The 17,851-nt window shown below is 39.4% G+C and overlaps 1 protein-coding gene across 2 annotated transcripts; it reads right to left on the bottom strand.

Annotated features, from left to right (window-relative positions):
• Nucleotides 1-364: 364 nt before the first annotated feature.
• On the bottom strand, nt 365-16,151 carry NAE1 (NEDD8 activating enzyme E1 subunit 1). 2 transcript variants are annotated; one of them, XM_063334625.1, is made up of 20 exons: nt 16,028-16,151; nt 15,067-15,170; nt 14,916-14,976; nt 13,968-13,998; nt 13,332-13,403; nt 12,954-13,033; nt 11,705-11,814; nt 11,241-11,350; nt 10,603-10,665; nt 10,289-10,352; nt 9,128-9,219; nt 7,780-7,839; nt 7,559-7,692; nt 6,639-6,714; nt 6,244-6,283; nt 5,017-5,103; nt 4,446-4,538; nt 3,902-4,016; nt 3,776-3,825; nt 369-2,696 (listed from the first exon to the last, which is right to left on the bottom strand). In XM_063334625.1, exons 1-20 carry the CDS (start codon nt 16,081-16,083, stop codon nt 2,587-2,589), a joined length of 1,608 nt encoding a protein of 535 aa, XP_063190695.1. In that variant the 5' UTR covers nt 16,084-16,151; the 3' UTR covers nt 369-2,586. The 2 variants fall into 2 exon arrangements, with proteins under 2 accessions (XP_063190696.1, XP_063190695.1); XM_063334626.1 differs by lacking the exon at nt 7,780-7,839 and having other exon boundaries at nt 365-2,696; nt 16,028-16,102.
• Nucleotides 16,152-17,851: the final 1,700 nt, after the last annotated feature.

Below are 17,851 nucleotides of genomic sequence, written 5' to 3'. Positions count from 1 at the left end.
AGTTAGCATTTTCCATAAATCACGTGATTCAATGTTACTGTTGCGAGGCACGAAAAACATCCCTGTCATTAAAAATATACCTAGCTCTGTGTAATTTATCACAATAAATCTGATCCAATTTTCCTTACAATAGCTTGCCAACTTTGTCATCAACCAATAACTGGCAGAAAGACCACCAGGTAATGTTACGTAGAGGATCAAGTGTGTCTGACATCCACTGTAAAACATTCAGCCTCCTACTGCTACTCAGTAAGCAACTACACCATAACTACATTGCTTTACTGGTATTGATCAAAACCAAAGACAGTGAGCATGAACTGAAGCATTATACCTTAAACTAAGAATTTATTTTAGTTCACCAAAGAAATTATCACATTACATGAACCACGGAAACCAGGAAGACTACTAGCATTGATGCTACATAAACCTAATGCGCCGGCATCTGAGAGCTAGTTGAGGAGCTGTCAGAGTGAAATTCAAGGTTTGGAAGCAGAAAGATGGTCCCATACCCATGCCCCAAGTCCCAAACACAAAGAAAGGTTGATGCAAGCACCACAGTAACCTATTTCAATCTCTCAAAAATTATTAGCTCCAGGTAGAAACTTTAAATCAGTGATAAATCCAGCTTAATAATGGATTAGTTATCCTTCTCAAAGTAGAGCAAAGGCTCTGAGAAATATCACTGTCATCTTAATGAAGACAGACAGCCCTGCTTTCCATTTAGAGTTACCGATTGTCCCCATTTCTTTGCTGCTTCCATTAGTCCAAATGCTCCATATACATCCTTACAGTAGCATTGGTGAAGCATGTGTTTTGAGAGGGAAAGTTTAAAAAGAGTTCCTCTTCCTAAGCCTAAGAGAAAACAAAAGCTACCTACGTATTCCTTAACAAAAGAAAGGCTGTAAAAATGAGCTTACTTTGGAGCTAATTTCATTTCAGTAAAGTTTAATTAAATACACATTTATACAATTAAAGAGCCTTTAACGGAAGCAACGCAATTTTTTTAAACGCTACAGAAAGATATGTCTTGGCCTTAACTGGATCATTTTCTTTTGCAACATACAGAAGGTACACAAATTAATATTTATAAGCCAGTTGACATTAAAATGCTAATAGCTCAACTCTTGTTGTTGCATCACAGATGAAAACATAAGTAACAGGATTTGCTGCAACAGACTTCTGACAACCATTGCTTATAAAAGAAAACAGATTACCTCTTCCCCATCAGTTACGGAAAATAACCCAGTAACATCCCTTCAAACCTCAAAAAACACTCTTAAAAAAAGGAGCGATGTATTCATCTGTTTGTTCACCAGCGTTAGAGCCTAGGGCTCGAAGACAGGCAGACACAGGGGGTTAGCACAGGTTGTGGAGGCTGATGGGAACATCCCAGTCAGTCAGGGCTGGGGCTGATGGCCTTGCCCTGCGCAGCCACACTGGGCTAGAAACAGCCAGGTTTTTTTCTTTTTTAAAACCCAGCAGTCAAGTCCTGCACAGTGGAAGAAGTCTGGATTGTTGGTGTCCTACTGAAATCAATATTCACCCAGCAGCTCAGGGTGCATCCGCTAACTTTTGAGGAACTCTGTTCCGTGTAACAGACCTTTGAAGCCTTCCAGTGCTATTTCAGCATTCACCCCATCCCTCCTCCCTCTCAGGTGAGCCACGTAGGATTTGCAGCTCATTATCAAGCACCACTTTGAAGTCTTAACAAGTACTCCAGATCATCCCAAGTATAAAAATGAAAGAACGTATAAGATTTACAAAAAAAAAAAAAGGGCCCAGCAAAAGCATTCTTCGTCCAGCTTTCGGGAGAGGTGGAGAATACCAGGAGGACGGGAAACAGGGCAGGGATTAGGTACCTGTTGAGCCGGCGGCGGCAGCGGTTCTGCTCACCCTCGCCGGCCTGAGGAGAGCCCTCAGCCGCGCGCCCTTCCCGCCCTTCGCCCCGCCCCGGCCCCTCAGGACGCGGCCGCCGCCCCGGGCCGCTACCTCAGGCACCGGCGGCGCTGCCGGCCTCCGCCTGGCCCGGCCCGGGGCAACCGCCGGGTGTACAGTGCCGCTAGCTTCCATACACTGCCTTTGGAAACTGCTGCAGGAAAAAGAACCTTTGACTAGACAAATAGAGACGAAAGAACCAAGTTTTCCAGCACACAACCCCTCTCCCTAATGTCCTTGAACTCAGTAAAAGGTATTACAGCTTTCCCTAGTGCTTCTGACAGTTCGATCCTCAGACCATCAACGTTTCACGAGTCCTCCCTGCCTCAATCTGAAGAGCAGCTTTTATGAAAAAAATAAATCCAGCTCTGCTGCAAACCAGGTAAGCCAATTTGTAAAAGCAACTTACCATGCCAAAGAACAGCTGCTGTTTTTTTCTTTGAAAGGCAAATCAGAAAAATCTACATTTAAAAAAGAATTTTCAGGATTTGGTATGATTTTATTTGTCCTCAGGGTGGAAAAAGAAAAAAAAGAAGATAAAATCATTACAAATAAAGGAACTTTAATTCACAGAACAGTCCAGTCAGTGGCAGAACACCACAGTATTTACAGCACACTGCGCCTGCTGGCAACAAATGCGAGATCGTTCTCCTACAGCTGGAAAGTCGCTGAAGTCTGTGACATTCCACTGTAAATGTAGGTGTTGTTAAAAATAACAAACTGCCCTGTAATGACTTTGATAACCTCCTGTGCAGCAGCTCCTGTAAAACAAACAAACAAAAAAAAGATAAAATTAAGCAGAACGTAGTTGGCATGGCAGGTCATATTTAAAAAAACCAAGAAAAACGATGTTACTTATTTTGAACTCACTACACCAGAATTATTTTGGAAGCACCTGACACAACTCCTAGGATGCTTTTCAGTACTGCCCAGTATAGAAGAGGCTCAGAATGCTGTTACTGCAAAAGTTAGTTTTACATACACTTTGCTGTTTATACGTCCTCTCTCCACACGCACAGAGTAAAAAATGTGGAAGCAGACAGATCCATACATGTTGTGACCTCTCTAAGTGAAATTGAGAAGTTCAATTAAAAAAAATCATGCAGAGTTAAACTGTAGAATTGAAGGGTCACTTCACTGTGATCCCTTCATGTTCTCCTGTAGTATGAAATATTCTGTACTTTCTTCAGAAGTAATCTTTAGCACTCCACATGCCAAGTTTCACTTAATTAGAAAAAAATTTCTACATCCACAGAGTATTTAATACATGATTATCTTCAGCACGGCATGAAGTCAAATAAAGATGGTAAATTCACTGATGTATCAATTTTGAGCACCCATTAAACATACTTAGTTTTGACAATACCGACAGGTTGAATTAAGGTAAGCAATCAAGGCTACTTGTATTTAATAGATACTTAGGTAAGTGTATTGTATTAATTTAAAGGAAGATGTGTACTGTGTTAATTTTAATATTACTACAATTATTAGTTTCCTTTTTTTTTTTTTAAACTCAAAGCCTCTTTCAAGCATTTTATTTTTAAACACATTTTTAAGGTACTGGAATTGTTCTACTGAGATTATTTTTTAACTTTATTTGGTTTCTTTTACTGACTTTAAACTCTTGCTGTGTATGTGTTTTCAATATACCATAGGAGGTCACATCTGGAGAATGAAGATGGAGGTTTCTGTTCTAATACTATCTTTGACTACGGTGTGTGCTTACAGTCTTTGCTCTGAACAACACAAAGTAATTAAAATAGTGGAGACTGTGACTCAAGTATGCACTAAACAGGTTGCTTTGTCTGTATGAATCTTAAACATACAGTGACATTCTTACCTCCCATGAAGGCAGCAATAGCATGTGGCTCAGCAGCTCCGTAGCGACAACTGCACGGCAAAGTAACAGTTAGTATTTCAGGTCAGCTTTACCAACAAAGTGACACTGAAGATATAAAATACTTACAACTCATGAACATAGTCATCTTTCACCACTACAGACAACCCATGTTCTTGTAAGAAACCAGTAAGGCATGATTTTAGTTTTCCAATATCATCTTCTACCTGATAGTTGTAGACACCTGGAAAATAAGTGAACTGTTTCATCACAGACCTGTAACACCATATTCAAAGTTAATGGATTTAAATGTCAGTGTAAGTATTTTATTTGTTTGAAAACTTTCTAAACGAATTATTATGTTAAAAGTATTAACACTAGACTACTAATAATTGAATATTCTGTTGACACTACTCATGATAATAACAAATTATTGCACAGCTGAACTGATTCATAATCCATGCAACCCATTTCAGTGGTATCGATTCAGATAAATTCCTTAAGTTCCCAAAGAGAAGAAGTTGTCACTTTAATTTTCACATTCCTATACTTGTATTAATATGGCATCAAACCTGCAACTAATGCTATAGTTGTACTTATAACTAGTATTGTAGTAACTATTGGATCTTTATATTTCTTTTGACAATGTTAAGTAACTCTGGTATTAACATACCTGGATATCTACCATGCTGCTTATAAAATCTATCCACAGCCCGCAGCATCAAGTACAGCACCAATTCACTGTCGGGGTTATCCATATGGGAAACTGAAAACAGCAAGAAAACTGGTTAGCTGGTACAGATGAAATGCAAAAAGCAAGGTTTTGAATTCCTTGAAATCAAGTATTTCCCATGTGTGTAAACTGTAAAATCTGCAGTAAAAAGAAATCTTAATGAAAACAACCTGCAACTGAGAATCTCAATGAGTCAACTGTCAGATACATGGTTTTGACACCAGAGTGGATGACAAAACTGTATTATATATATTTGATATAAACTGTTCAGAGAAGATATTCATATTTTGACAGCTGCTATAACATTAAATGGGATATTCCTTAGTTATAATTTTGGGATTTGAAACACATACTTCATCTATTTAACTGTAATGACTGTAATTATAAAAAAGGTCTTAAATCCCTTAACATACAGCTCAGTAGTCTTTCTAAATACTAACTACTACTTAAATCACATTGCATATTACCAACTGATTCGAAGAGCTTTAAAGTGCCAAAAAGGAGTACTTACTAATTTCATCCTTGTTAAAAGTGTTTAAACCATATTCTTCAGACAGAGATCTACATCGTACTACTCGGAGAAAAGCTGAGTTGCTGCCTAAGCAGAGGGTGCAGAAACAAGTGCATTACCTACTTGAATGCATCACCAATTACTAAATCTTTACTAAATAATATACTATATATAGACTTTAGTATTTTATTTAGTGTATATATATTATTTACTAAATGTACTACATACTATATATGCTAAATAAAATAGAAAAGTCTGTATCTCCGATGTGTTAAACATGAAAAACTAAAACTTTTCATAATTTCATTTAACACTTTTCTGTTTATTCCGCTAGCTTGCAGTAATAATATCTACTAAACTACATTTAGGTCTGTGATCACAAGTATTTTGGTGAAATATTTGTGCTTATTTACTTCTAGAATCTAAAGGTATCTGCCATGTTAATGTGACAGCTCACAACATGTGTAGCTCTTCTACAGCAATTCATCAGTTGCAGCCCTCAACTTCAGGTTTTCCTTTTCCGTGCTGCAAAGGAACACGGGTTCTTTCAATTTACTGCTACAACTACCACTGTCCCACGTATTCTTAACAAATATTCTAACAGTACAGCTACAAGAGGAAAAGGTTATTCCTCAGTATCATTGCTCTGAAACAACCCAATGTGCAGCTACTACCTAACACTCAAAAATGAGGAACTGCCAGGTTCTCGGAACTCCCAGCAGATGATGCATCAAGGCAGGGGCAGCGTGCTCTTGGCTACGTGCTTACAGGAAGATTCTCCAGTCGCAGGGAGCCTTAGCCAGGCTGCCGTGTGGACTTTACATGCAGCCAGAGCAGACACAACCTAAAATGCCACCAACAGTACTACTCGCTGCATTGCTGTTTTACCTATTGAGACTATCAGAAGTTTATAGAGCCTGCACTCTGAAGTCAGCATCACAGAATGGGCAAAAGTGGTTAAGCACTAATCACAGAAAGATTACATCTGCCACCTGTTGTTTGGACCTGAAAAAATCTCACATCTTTTAAAACCCAACCTTCATAGACTTGCTATCAAGAGATGCTGAACCTCTATTACTTCCACTGAAGATGAGGGATGCAACTGCTAAGCACTTACTTGAAAAATCCAAATATTGAGTTACTGATTAATAACTACATTAGTGTTCAAAATATTTTGATTATTTGATCATTTGCATAAACACAGCAACAGAATCCGAGCATACTCACAAAACAATTTTAATTCTCTCTCTGAAATAGATTCGGGTGCCTAAAAGAGAACATACTCGTTCCAGTACATATGATGACCAGAAAATTTGTATTTTCAGAGCTATTCATATAATCATTGAAAAATAACTAGTTGCTTTTGTAAAAAAAAAAAAAAAAGATACCTTAAATTGTAAATAATGTATTCCTGTATGCCTTTTGCTTTTATATAACCAAACCAAAAGTGATAAAACAGACAACAAATATTAAATTTCATTAGAACTTACTTTAGCCTTTTGAAGAGAATGAGGTAATTAAGCCTCTTCTTTTCATATCTGTCTCCTGTGACTCATTTCTGTACAGAACATCAGTGTAAAAATATTTCTACCCTGTCAGAATGGCAATAGGTTTGTAATTACCTTGCCTAGGGACTGTAACAATTTAGCAGCATGGTTACCCACAGCAGCAATATCCCTCTTTGCTTTTTCACGGTATCTGTTAACAATAAAGAAGTCTTAATAATTGCAGCATAAAGCCATCAACTTCACAGTGAAAACCATTTCTTTTTGTTTTATATGCTAAAGACAAAATACAGGCCACAAATGGAAGTGAGCTACCTCAAGGCCATGAATGCACTTATTACCTCCCTGTGTGACTGTGTGACTGTTTGGCATGGCTGAGCTGTCCCCTAAAACGTGTGGCTTAGAAACTGGTTACAATTAAAATAAGTATTACTACCAACAGTCAGAGGAAGAATATTAAGCATGTCCTTTACTGGGCTTCTAATCTTTCATTAATTTCTGTATTTTAGTATTTGTAGCCATAGTTTATTAGTTCTGTTAAGACCTATGACAATGCAAACATCTCAACAACACAGTATTTAATAAAATTCAATTTAAGAGCTCATTTTAAGGAACTGTAATTGTTTTATCTGCAAATTAAAACCCTGTAATGCTTATTGGAATTGAGAACTGTAGTACATAATGATCTGGAAATTCAGGACTGATGCATATAGAATTCAGATTTACAAATTAAGGTGTCCGTGCAAATTCAAGCAATTATGGTTTCATTCAGCAAAATAATGATACAAGTTCCTGCACCCCTCCTCACCGCGTTCCCACACATGCACTTTTTTTGGTTTGTTGTTTTGGTTTTGTTTTGGTTTTTTTGGTGGGGGTTTTTTGGTGGGTTTTTTTGTGTTGTTTTTTTGTTTGTTTGTTTTTTTTGTTGTTTTTTGTTTGTTTTTTTTTTTTTACAGGAATTCATGCACTTTGTGAGGTCTGAAGTCATCACCATTTACTACCATTAGTAATTATTAAAGAAAAAATTGTATCCTTACACATTTTGCAACTTGATAAATTTATTGGAGTCCGCTATCATATCAGGAATAGTGCCCCGGACAGGCAAGCTTCCTTGCCCCTCATTTGCCACAAATTCCTTCACAGCTCGAGCCAAAATCCAGAAGGAGGGCGACTGCAAACACACAAGAGACAGTCATGTAGACAGATGTTATTTATGATGCTTTTTCTACATTAAGTCTTAACCTTAATCACTCATTACCTGCTCTGTGAGATTTATGCAGCAATCATCATTAAAAATCTCTACAATGCATCTTGGAATCTATAAAAAAAAATAAATTGGGTTTGTATTTACATGACTTTCAATTTTACGAACTCTCTCAACACTCATTACATAGGTGATCCAACTCTAAGTGACTTCAGAGTTTCATACCAAAAATCTCTTCTGAATCTTATATAGTCAGCTTCTCAGACGTATTTCAAACAGTAGCACTGCCTGAGAACAAGGCACACGCTTCTGATCAAGATGAATGTTACCAACAAAATCTCACCTTATTTCCATCTTCTACATGGAAGATTTAAAAAAAAAAAAAAAAAAAAAAAAAACAAACCAAAAACAACTGGTGGCAGCATCAGGAAAAGGTACTCCCAGTCCCAGCTGCACATCCTACCTGCTAGAGGCAGAGCAGCAAAAAGGCCGGGGAAGTGAAGAGGGGCTGCAAAAGTGAGTGTTTTGACACCTGAACTGCTGCGGTTCAGTCTGGCACAGAAACCAAAATAAATCATGAACAGCCTGGGACACAGCTTGTAGTGGCTCGGACACAGCTTGTAGTGGCTCGGACGTCAGCACTAACTTTTACCTGCCGCTTTCTTGGGAGACTTAGCGTGACTGTCCAAGCAAGGATCAGCACAGCTCAAATGAAAATGGAATGTAATCTAGAAAGAATCACAGAGTGTGCTTTTACCTCATGTAGCTTTTGCAATTTACCACAGATGAGAGATTAAGGCAATCGAAGGTCAATTCTACACCATGAGTTACTACTTCAGAATTATTTAAAAGCAATGAAAACCTGATTTTTAATGTTTTTAAGCTTTATCAGTTTATGAAAGGTATTTTGTAACTTGTTTCTTTGAGGAAAGTGCTGAATTTGCTGAGTCAGAGGTCCCTTGCAGCACTTCATTTCTATAGAGAATAAATACTACAGCAAGCAGCTTCAATATAGCACAATTTCAACAACCATAGAATGGTTTGGGTTGGAAGGCACCTTAAAGACCATCTTGTTCTGTAAAAGAAAATCTGATAAAATCTAAGAGAGGAATACACTAATAACAGAACTCTGGTTACTGACTCATTCTACACTTGAATTCGAGTCTTCAGGAAGAAGTGCAGCTTCCATGCATGAGCAACGAAATACAAGACTTTCCATGAGCTACAGTGCCACCTAGCCTAGGTCTGTTTTACTACACTTCAATTTAAAAAATTGTACCAGTCCTGTTTTACCTAAATATAACTGTTGCAAATGGAATTCCTGTCCTAAAAGTGCATAATACATTCTGAAAAGATTAGGTAGTTGAAATGGCTTCGATTTTGTCATAGAAGTTTATTTTACCTCTGTGGTATTTAATGCTGTGTTCACATTTTTTATAGCTTCTTCAAAGTTTTCCTCATCTTCTGGGGTTCCATTTTCATTCTTTAAGATACCTTAATGGAAAAAAAAATTAAAAATACACAATTCCTTGAATTACTTATCACCATTTAGGTCTTGCCAACTAATCAGCAAAAAAATGAATTACCAGTAACGTGTACTGATAAAACTAACTACACATACATTCTGCATATATTAATTTTCCTGTGATGTTAACTAGTAAGTTACTTATCAGAAAAATTACAGTTTATTTGTATGAGAAAAACACTAAAGTTTCATAATCACTAAATTAATGTAGATGGTGGTAAAAAGACAATTCAACTTTCCTTCTCATACTTAGTCACATTGCGTTGGGGTTTTTTTGTCGAATTTGGCACTTATGAACCCACAGAGCAAGCCAGACCAAGAAATGCACTCCACCTAAAAACCTAATTTAACCAAAGTTTAACTGCTACGGATCAGACCAGTTCCCTTGCCCAACCTGGAGATGAGGATGACAGAACCACCCAGCAATTTGCACACAGGCCAGCTTTAAATAAGGAAATATGTTATCTTAAGCAACAAAAACATTAACTAAATTTTTGGTATTTCCAGGTCTTAAAAATGTCTCATTAATTTTAGCACCTGCAGAAGGTATTAGATCTAAACATCTGCAAAAATTAAGTCTATTCATACCGTGTATTCAGTAGCTACACAACCTCTCAACTAGTTATTCAGAGCTGCAACGGTTACCAATAGTTTGGTGGGTCAAATGACCAATCAAAGACATGCAGTTAATAACAGTTTCGGTGTCAAAAGCCAATTGCTTTCCTTTTTGACACACTTTCCATGTTAAATACCAACATTTTCAACAGGATTTTCTCTTAAGGCCTCTCCTCCCACCCAAATCTAAACATACTCTTGATCTTAAAGAGCAAACAGTAAGAAACACTGACACACTGCTTTTATAAACAAATCCGGGACCTTAAGATCCACCTGCATAAAACAAACATTCAGCAGAAGAATCATACTGTATGCACCAGCAGATGTTCATAAGTTAACCTGAGGGAACTTCTGATTATTTTTCATATATTGCCTTATGTATTTCTGCCAGTATGAGTAAGCGACTCCTGGGATATACATTACCTTGCCGAATCAGTTGTCTGAAGGCTTCTTTTTCTTTGTAACTCTTAGGCAACTGATCGCTTTTCTAAATTGAAAAAACACAAAACCATTCTGTCTTTAAAATATCTAATACTAACCACAGTTCAGGCTGCTGAACTCTAGAGTTTGTCACTGTTCACATACATTCACTTGGTATTTCAATAGGGTTGGGTTTTTTTTATGATTCCACCTTGTTTTCTTTATTTGTTACACTGCCAAAATAATAATCTAGTTTAGAAAAGACATATCTAAAGTAGTAATAATAGACTTCTGACTTATCCAGTTTTGCAATATACCTCGTTGAACCATTTTGTTAGATACTTGGCTACGATCACAATCCATGGAGTGTGGCTATGGTCCTGCAATTGAACAGCAGAGAAATGTCTGTCAAGGTCAGAAAAGATAAAAACGGAAGACAAATTAAAAACCTATTTTAAATGTAAACTCCTAACATCCCTTGCACTATTGTAAAAACACAGGATATGTTCCAGACTTTGATTCAGAAATAAGACTCGCCAACTACCATAAACCAAATTATTATTCCTTCACTTAAAAGAGAGGTGGCTGAGCCAAGTTCTCCAACACTTTTCTGGAGTGGAACTTATGTTATGCACCAATACCCACACTGCAAAGCTCTGCAGCAGTTCGTAATCATAAAAATAAAATAAAAGAGAGGGGTGAAGGGGAATGAATCAAACAAAAGATCAAGTTGTCCAAGAACATTCCTAACTTCCCAAGACCCCCACTTGCTTCAGACTTAAATACAGACTGTAATATTTGGGCAGAGTCAAAAATAGTACCTCATGACCAATTCTACAGTTGCCTCTGCTCAGATGAGACTTGGCACCAAAAAGAGTAATCAGCCAAGAGCCATTTTCACAGAATCCCTGTTCTGCATCTGTCTTAGAGGACGTAGTGCAAACCACATACCAACCTTCCTGTCCATATGATCCAAGTCATAAGACTGAACATGTTCCCTCAGCTCTGGAAATGGTTTGTCCAGTCTCAGATCTTCTAACATATTGTCAGGATGCGATTCAACAACTGTGAAAAAAATTACACAATGTATTTCATGGCTTCATGTCCGACCTTCAAAACTGGGCCATACATCAAACACAGCGCATCATCTGCTCGTTTAACTGCTTGATTGCCAAAATAAGTGTTCTGTGTAAGTTAACGTCAGGACAACCTCCAATTTTACTATTTGTTGCAGCCCACAATTTCTATGTATTCCTCAAAGAATGCTCCTGGTGATGAACTGTGAACTACGTAAGACTTAACAAATACTAAATACATCACAAGACAAAGATGAAAGAAACCAAAAATAAGAAAAGTGACATCACACACTTAAGCTTTAAACCTTTTAGAGAAGTCGTTATGTCAGAAAAACCCTCTAACCTGTATGTTCTTTAATAATGACTCTCATGTAACCAACCAGTCCATAAGTCCTGCAGACCAGCAGAGGAATGTTAGAATCCCAGAGAAGTTCAGCCAAGCGCAGCAACGTACTGTAAGGGAAAAAACATTTTTTTTTTTTTTTCAGATGTACAAGAGGACAACAGTTAACTATGAAGTTAACTCTTGTACAAGTCTCTTGTGAAGTTTTCCATGAGAGAACTCCAGTAACATCATGATTCGAAGAGCATGTAAGGTGATTAATTTAACACATGAATTTACACTAGGTAAGAAATACATTTATCCATTAGCTTACTTATATTTAACTTCATCCTCCCAAATGCTCCAAATATCAATTAAACAAAAAACTTAAATGAGTTGTGAAAGAAAGAAAAAAAATTAGGTCTCTGTGCTGCACAAAGGTAACTTCCCATGGGGGCAATTCCCATCAGAGGTTTTTGAACAGCACATAAGAAATACTCTTTATTCACAAACGCCTGGAAGGGAATCACCTCCTCAAAGAGGCAAGCTGTCTCCTGTTTCTGTAAGAGACAGGATCTCTGGCTCCTCTCTACAGTAGGGATACGGATAAACATATAAAGTATGAACAGCCACTTCCTCATGAAAGAAAGATTTAACTATTCATCTGTCCAGCAACCTCTTGCCTCCGGGGAGGCAGCTTGTCTACTGAAACAGAAGCATCCTCTTCTCCCCCAGGTTCCTCAGTGCTCCAAGGGATGTCATTTGTCACCTGCACTGCTTACTGGAAGGCAGGATGGGACAGGCCTCTCAGCAAAAGAGGTTAAAAAAGATAATCAAGAACTTCTGGTCTTGACAAAGTTTACACGGGCAATATAATTACATACATGGGTAAAATGGGAATAGCTATACCAACAATAAAATACATTTGCAAAAATCTAAATGTATCACAGCTCTGCTTGTCTGTTACATGAGAAGAATACTTGCTATAGCAATTTTGGACCAGAAACCCCTTTCACTACAAACGAGTACTTGACACAGACAAAAATGCCCAGAGACAGCACTGAGGAGTTGGGCACAGATCGCAAAGATATTTTAAAGTAGGTATTAACATATAAAAAGGACCACAGAAAAATGCCATCATTTACTGTAAGTTTCCTTCACAATGACAGAGTTCTGTTTTGCATAAGTTTTTCTGCAAGAATATACCTGCAACTGAAACCTGCTTTTATGAAAACAATGAAAACAAACAAAACTTTAGATGATTCTTTACCTTTCTGGTAGTTGTGTTGCAACCACCAAGTTAAACCGATTAAAAAAGGAAGGGTCATTGTCTAGAAGTTTTTCTGGGCTCTAAATAATAGGAAATAAAAATGTATCAGGAAACACTGAAAATTTCTGAATACACAGCAAGTCTGTTTAATATTCAATGTAAAGCATTAAGTGAAAACTATAAAATTACTGTGTTATAGAATTATAAAATGATTTTTAAAATACATAAAATACATAAATAGACTTTTTGGAAATAAGATCTTCTTGCTCAAATATTCTTTTATCATGAAGCTACTTACAAAGACAACACATAGGTATTATGCAATACTTTTATCACACTGTATAACAAGAAATATACAATTAATTTAGGAAGACAAACCTCTTCAACAAAGTTTCCAGAAACATCATTATTCAATTCTTGCAAGAGCTCAGTGGCACTCTGGGCACGATTCTGTTTCAGAACAATCAAAACAGTGTTTAACCTCTTGAAATGTAATTTATACAGTGTATTGGTACTATATACACCACATGTTAAAAAAAAACAAAACAAAAACAAACAACATCATAAGCTAGGATTTCTTATTCCAAGCCTTACTTATCTGAAGAAAAAACACATCCCTTAACAGCAGGCACTTGTTTGAGACCATTTTTAGTAACACCATTTTAAAAACAAAAAATATGTGACCTATGCCTTTTGTACTCTCTTGGTTTTGTGATTTCCCCCCCCATCCACCTCTTTACTCTTAGGTTTACTCCTTCAACCACAATTCTCTTCCATCTTATCCTTCCAAAGATTTTCTTAACTATATCCTGTTCAGTTTTTCAATCTTGCCAGAACTGAGCTTATCTTCTCACTTATGAGCAACTAAAAAGTAAGCATGAGGAATTTTGTCAAAGAATAGATTTTAACCTATACATACATCGCTTTAGCACTACTCATAATACTACATTTGAGTATTTACACAATGCTTTCATGATTTCAATATAGCTAAAGTGACATTTGTTATGTTCTTACCTGACCAATATGGCTTTTTTGTAGAAAGAAACTGAAAAGGAGACAGAAGTTACATGTGAAGTTTTATTTTGAGGAGAAACAACATTAAAGCTACATTTTGTAGTGTGGAATATGTTGCTGACTCATACACAACAAACCAAGTTCCCCCTTAAATCTGCTTTTCTTCTCCCCACTACTGTTACTTTTTCCTCGCGATCAGTTTCTCAATGAGATTTTCCAATGCCTGAGCCACAAATCTGAAAAATAAGATACCCCAAATGTCCCTCAAAGCTGGGATCACACTGCAGATTCTTTTTCACTGAGCTAATTAAAGACCCATTAGTACTCATTTCTTCCTGTAAGGGAATATCCTTCCCCCTCATATAACCCCTGTAAGTAGACAGATACTCATAGGTATCTACCTAAACCATAAGAGAATGTGATCTAGAATAAGTAAACAAATTATTTTTATAGGACTTGTAAAGAGTTTCTTATCCCCTGCTGCAGGCAGCCTTTCAAAGCTATGAAAGCTAATTAATGGCTATCAGTCACAGGTTCACAATAATAAACTAATGAAAAGTTATTTGCATCATCAGAATTCCAGACAATACATTTAGCCATGCTGAAACACAAGCAAATCTTGCACTGTCATATCTCAAGGTTACGGCAAACAAGTTATTTTTAAACATTTTTATATTGAGTAAACAACAGTCTTTAGAAACTTGATTTGTGATGCAAACAGACCTGTAAGAAACAACAACTACAAAAACTCTGTAAAATTTAGCAGCTAGTATCAAAATGATCGTGCATGCTGTATGTTACAAACATCCAAAACCACAAAAAAGTTGGGAGAAACATATAGAGGCTTTTAAAATTATTAATAATTTTATAAGATTTCTTAACAAGTACAGAGAATGAACTACTTATGGAGCCCTGTTACTTCTCAACTTGTACAGGAAACAAACCTACTTATTTCCAACGTCTTCTCCAGAGACCAGATTCCCATCGACAATTGTAAATGAACCGATACCTTGGGGGGAAAAAAATGACTATGAATAACTGGGCATTATGAAATTATCAGATACACTGCAAAGAAAATACAGAAGAGATATCTACTTACCTGGCAGCACTAAGTTTTTGAGTATTTCGGTTCCTGTCGCTGTTGCATTTATCACACAAACGTGTGCAGATTCTAAAGCTTCTTGTCCATGGTCACCCCACAACCTATATTGGGATGGAAACAAAAACATTCTGAAATTATTTCGTTTCAGATAGTAAAGCCAATATAAAGAAATTACAACAATTTAAACAATCACAAATGGAGACTAGCATACTACTTCCCATTCACTGCTGAGAGGGGATAAACAGCACTAACTAAAATAATCTTTCCTTAAGAAAACTTACTGTGACAAACTTCAAACTTTATAAAGAGCAACCCAATTTTACTAACATTTCATTTTCTCCATCTTTACACCCCACACCACATGAATGCGCACATCTTCTTCTGTTGTAACATGTTCAACGTTTTAAAAATCAGCATGGGTCAAAACGCTCCTAACAAACTTTGTCCTGAACTGAATACTCTCTTTTTCACAAGTTTTATTACAAATAATGAATTTTTATGTGTTTAATAATTTATATCACAAGGCACTGAAAGGTACAAGCAGACGGGAATCACTCTTGATGAGTTTGGTAATGTATTTAGGACATGAGTGAAATAATATTGAGGCTGAAATCGGGACTCGACGGCAGTCGGTGACAAACACCCCTCTGATTTCACAGATTTTACCCTCTTTAGGGGCAGAAAATGAAGTTACAGAAGCGCAGAGCGAAGAACTGCGCCCGCGACTGCCAAGTGAGACTCCCCCCGTGCCAGGGGGCTCCGGTACGAGCCGCCCCCCCGTTTCCCGCTGCTCCCCGCTGCCCTGTCCCCACGCCGGCACAGACGTCCGCCCGCTCCTGGCCCGGGGCGGGGCGGGACGGGGCGGCCCGGCCGGACCCAGCGCCCGCCGCCCCGAGGCCCAGCGCGAGCCGCGGAGGACGCCGGGTGCAGCCCCCAAGGCGGGTAGCCCGGGCGGTACCTGAGCTGCCGGTCGTAGCGCTGCTCCTTCAGGCTGGCCCGGCCCGTCTGCGCCATACCCGCGCTACCCCGGCCGGCGGACGCGGCGCATGCGCGGGCGGGCGCGGCGCATGCGCGTAGGCGGGGCCGCGCCAGGGGGAGGTGTGTCCCGCGGCAGTGCGTCATCACGGTGGCGCCCGTGCGCCGGTGAGGGCGGGGCGCGGGGGCAAGCGGGGCGCGGGGTGGGCGCGCGTCGCGCGGGAGAGTGCGCGGGAAAGGGGAGACTTTGCGTTAAAAATCGCAACCCGCGCCTCGGGCACCGAGCGTGAACACGACAAGCCGCGCGGGTCGCCCCGGCTCATTTGTAGCCCATAAGCGGGTGCTGCGTTGCCCTTCTCCGCAGCGGTACGCTTAACTTGCTGTGCACCCGCTGGGACGCAGCTTACAACAGCGCGAGTGTTATTTACAGAATCACAGAATCACAGAATCTTAGTGGTTGGAAGGGACCTCTGAGATCGTCGAGTCCAACCACAAAAAAAAAAAAAAAGGCAAAAAAAACCCCCACACCAACACCCACCTACTAAACTCCACACCCACAACTCCACACACAACACCCCACCACAAACCAATAATCTTGGGCACTAGAGCATGCCCTGAAGAGCCATGTCTACACGTTTCTTAAACACCTCCAGGGATGGTGACTCAACCACCTCCTTGGGCAGCCTGTTCCAGTGCCTGACCACTCTTTCAGTAAAGTAATTCTTCCTAATCTCTAATCTTAAATCTTCCTTGCCGCAGCTTCATACCATTTCCTCTGGTCCTGTCGTTATTCCCTTGGGAGAAGAGGCCAACCCCTGCCTCTCTGCAGTTTCCTTTCAGGTAGTTGTAGAGGGCAGGGAGGTCTCCCCTCAGCCTCCTCTTCTCCAAACTAAACATGCCCAGCTCCCTCAGCCTCTGCTCATATGACCTGGTCTCCAGACACCTCACCAGCTTGGTGGCTCTCCTCTGGACACGCTACAGCACTTCAATGTCCCTCTTGTACAGCGGGGCCCAGAACTGAACACAGTACTCGAGGTGAGGCCTCACCAGTGCTGAGTACAGAGGCACGATCACTTCCCTGCTCCTGCTGGCCACGCTATTCCTGATACAAGCCAGGATGCCATTGGCCCTCTTGGCCACCTGGGCACACTGACACTGCTGGCTCCTGTTAAGCTGGCCGTCCACCAGCACCCCCAGGTCCTTTTCTGCCGGGCAGCTTTCGAGCCACTCTTCCCCAAGCCTGTAGCGTTGCCCAGGGTTGTTGTGACCAAAATGCAGGACCCGGCACTTGGCCTTATTAAACCTCATCCCATTGGCCTTGGCCCATTGAAAATTTAGTGGTTTATACCATGCAGATGACGCCGTAATACAATATAGAGCTTCCTCTTCTGTTTTCCCATGGGCAGCGGCTCCCCCAGAGTTCGTTTTTCGCAAGCCGCGTGTTTGCCATGTCGCAGTAAATCCTCCTCCCTTGACATCTCGGGGACTGATGCCCTCGTTCTCTTCCCACTCCCTGTTACAATTGCACACTTTCAGCTGGACAAACCATAAATCATAAGAATTATTATTTCAGACTTGGTTCCAAAGTACTGTCCCCATTTCTGCTGTAAAGCATCCAAGTGTGTATAGCTTTAGAAGTCAAATACAGGTAATAATAAAAACTGGCATTTGAAGGCTGGGAAACTCCCAGGGAGCCAGGGACCCCCTTCCTCTTTTTCTGCCCCACCTTCCCAGGAATGCTCCACATTAATTCTTTCTTCCCTCTTGGCCCTCTCAGCCCATATTTTATTAAAGTTTTTTCTCTTGC

This window comes from Chroicocephalus ridibundus, chromosome 4, assembly GCF_963924245.1.
Source record: "Chroicocephalus ridibundus chromosome 4, bChrRid1.1, whole genome shotgun sequence".
Lineage (NCBI taxonomy): Eukaryota > Metazoa > Chordata > Aves > Charadriiformes > Laridae > Chroicocephalus > Chroicocephalus ridibundus.
Note: the sequence above shows the minus strand (reverse complement) of the source record. Positions and strands in the feature narration are given on the sequence as shown.

What these genes read in the sequence shown, in the direction of transcription:
- NAE1 (XM_063334625.1), bottom strand. Translation starts at nt 16,083, where the DNA reads ATGGCGCAGACGGGCCGGGCCAGCCTGAAGGAGCAGCGCTACGACCGG. An exon ending in GCAACACAACTACCAGAAAG is followed by an intron (nt 11,815 to 12,953) that starts GTAAAGAATCAT and finishes TTTCCCTTACAG; the next exon opens with TACGTTGCTGCGCTTGGCTG. An exon ending in TAACAAAATGGTTCAACGAG is followed by an intron (nt 10,353 to 10,602) that starts GTATATTGCAAA and finishes TTTTCAATTTAG; the next exon opens with AAAAGCGATCAGTTGCCTAA.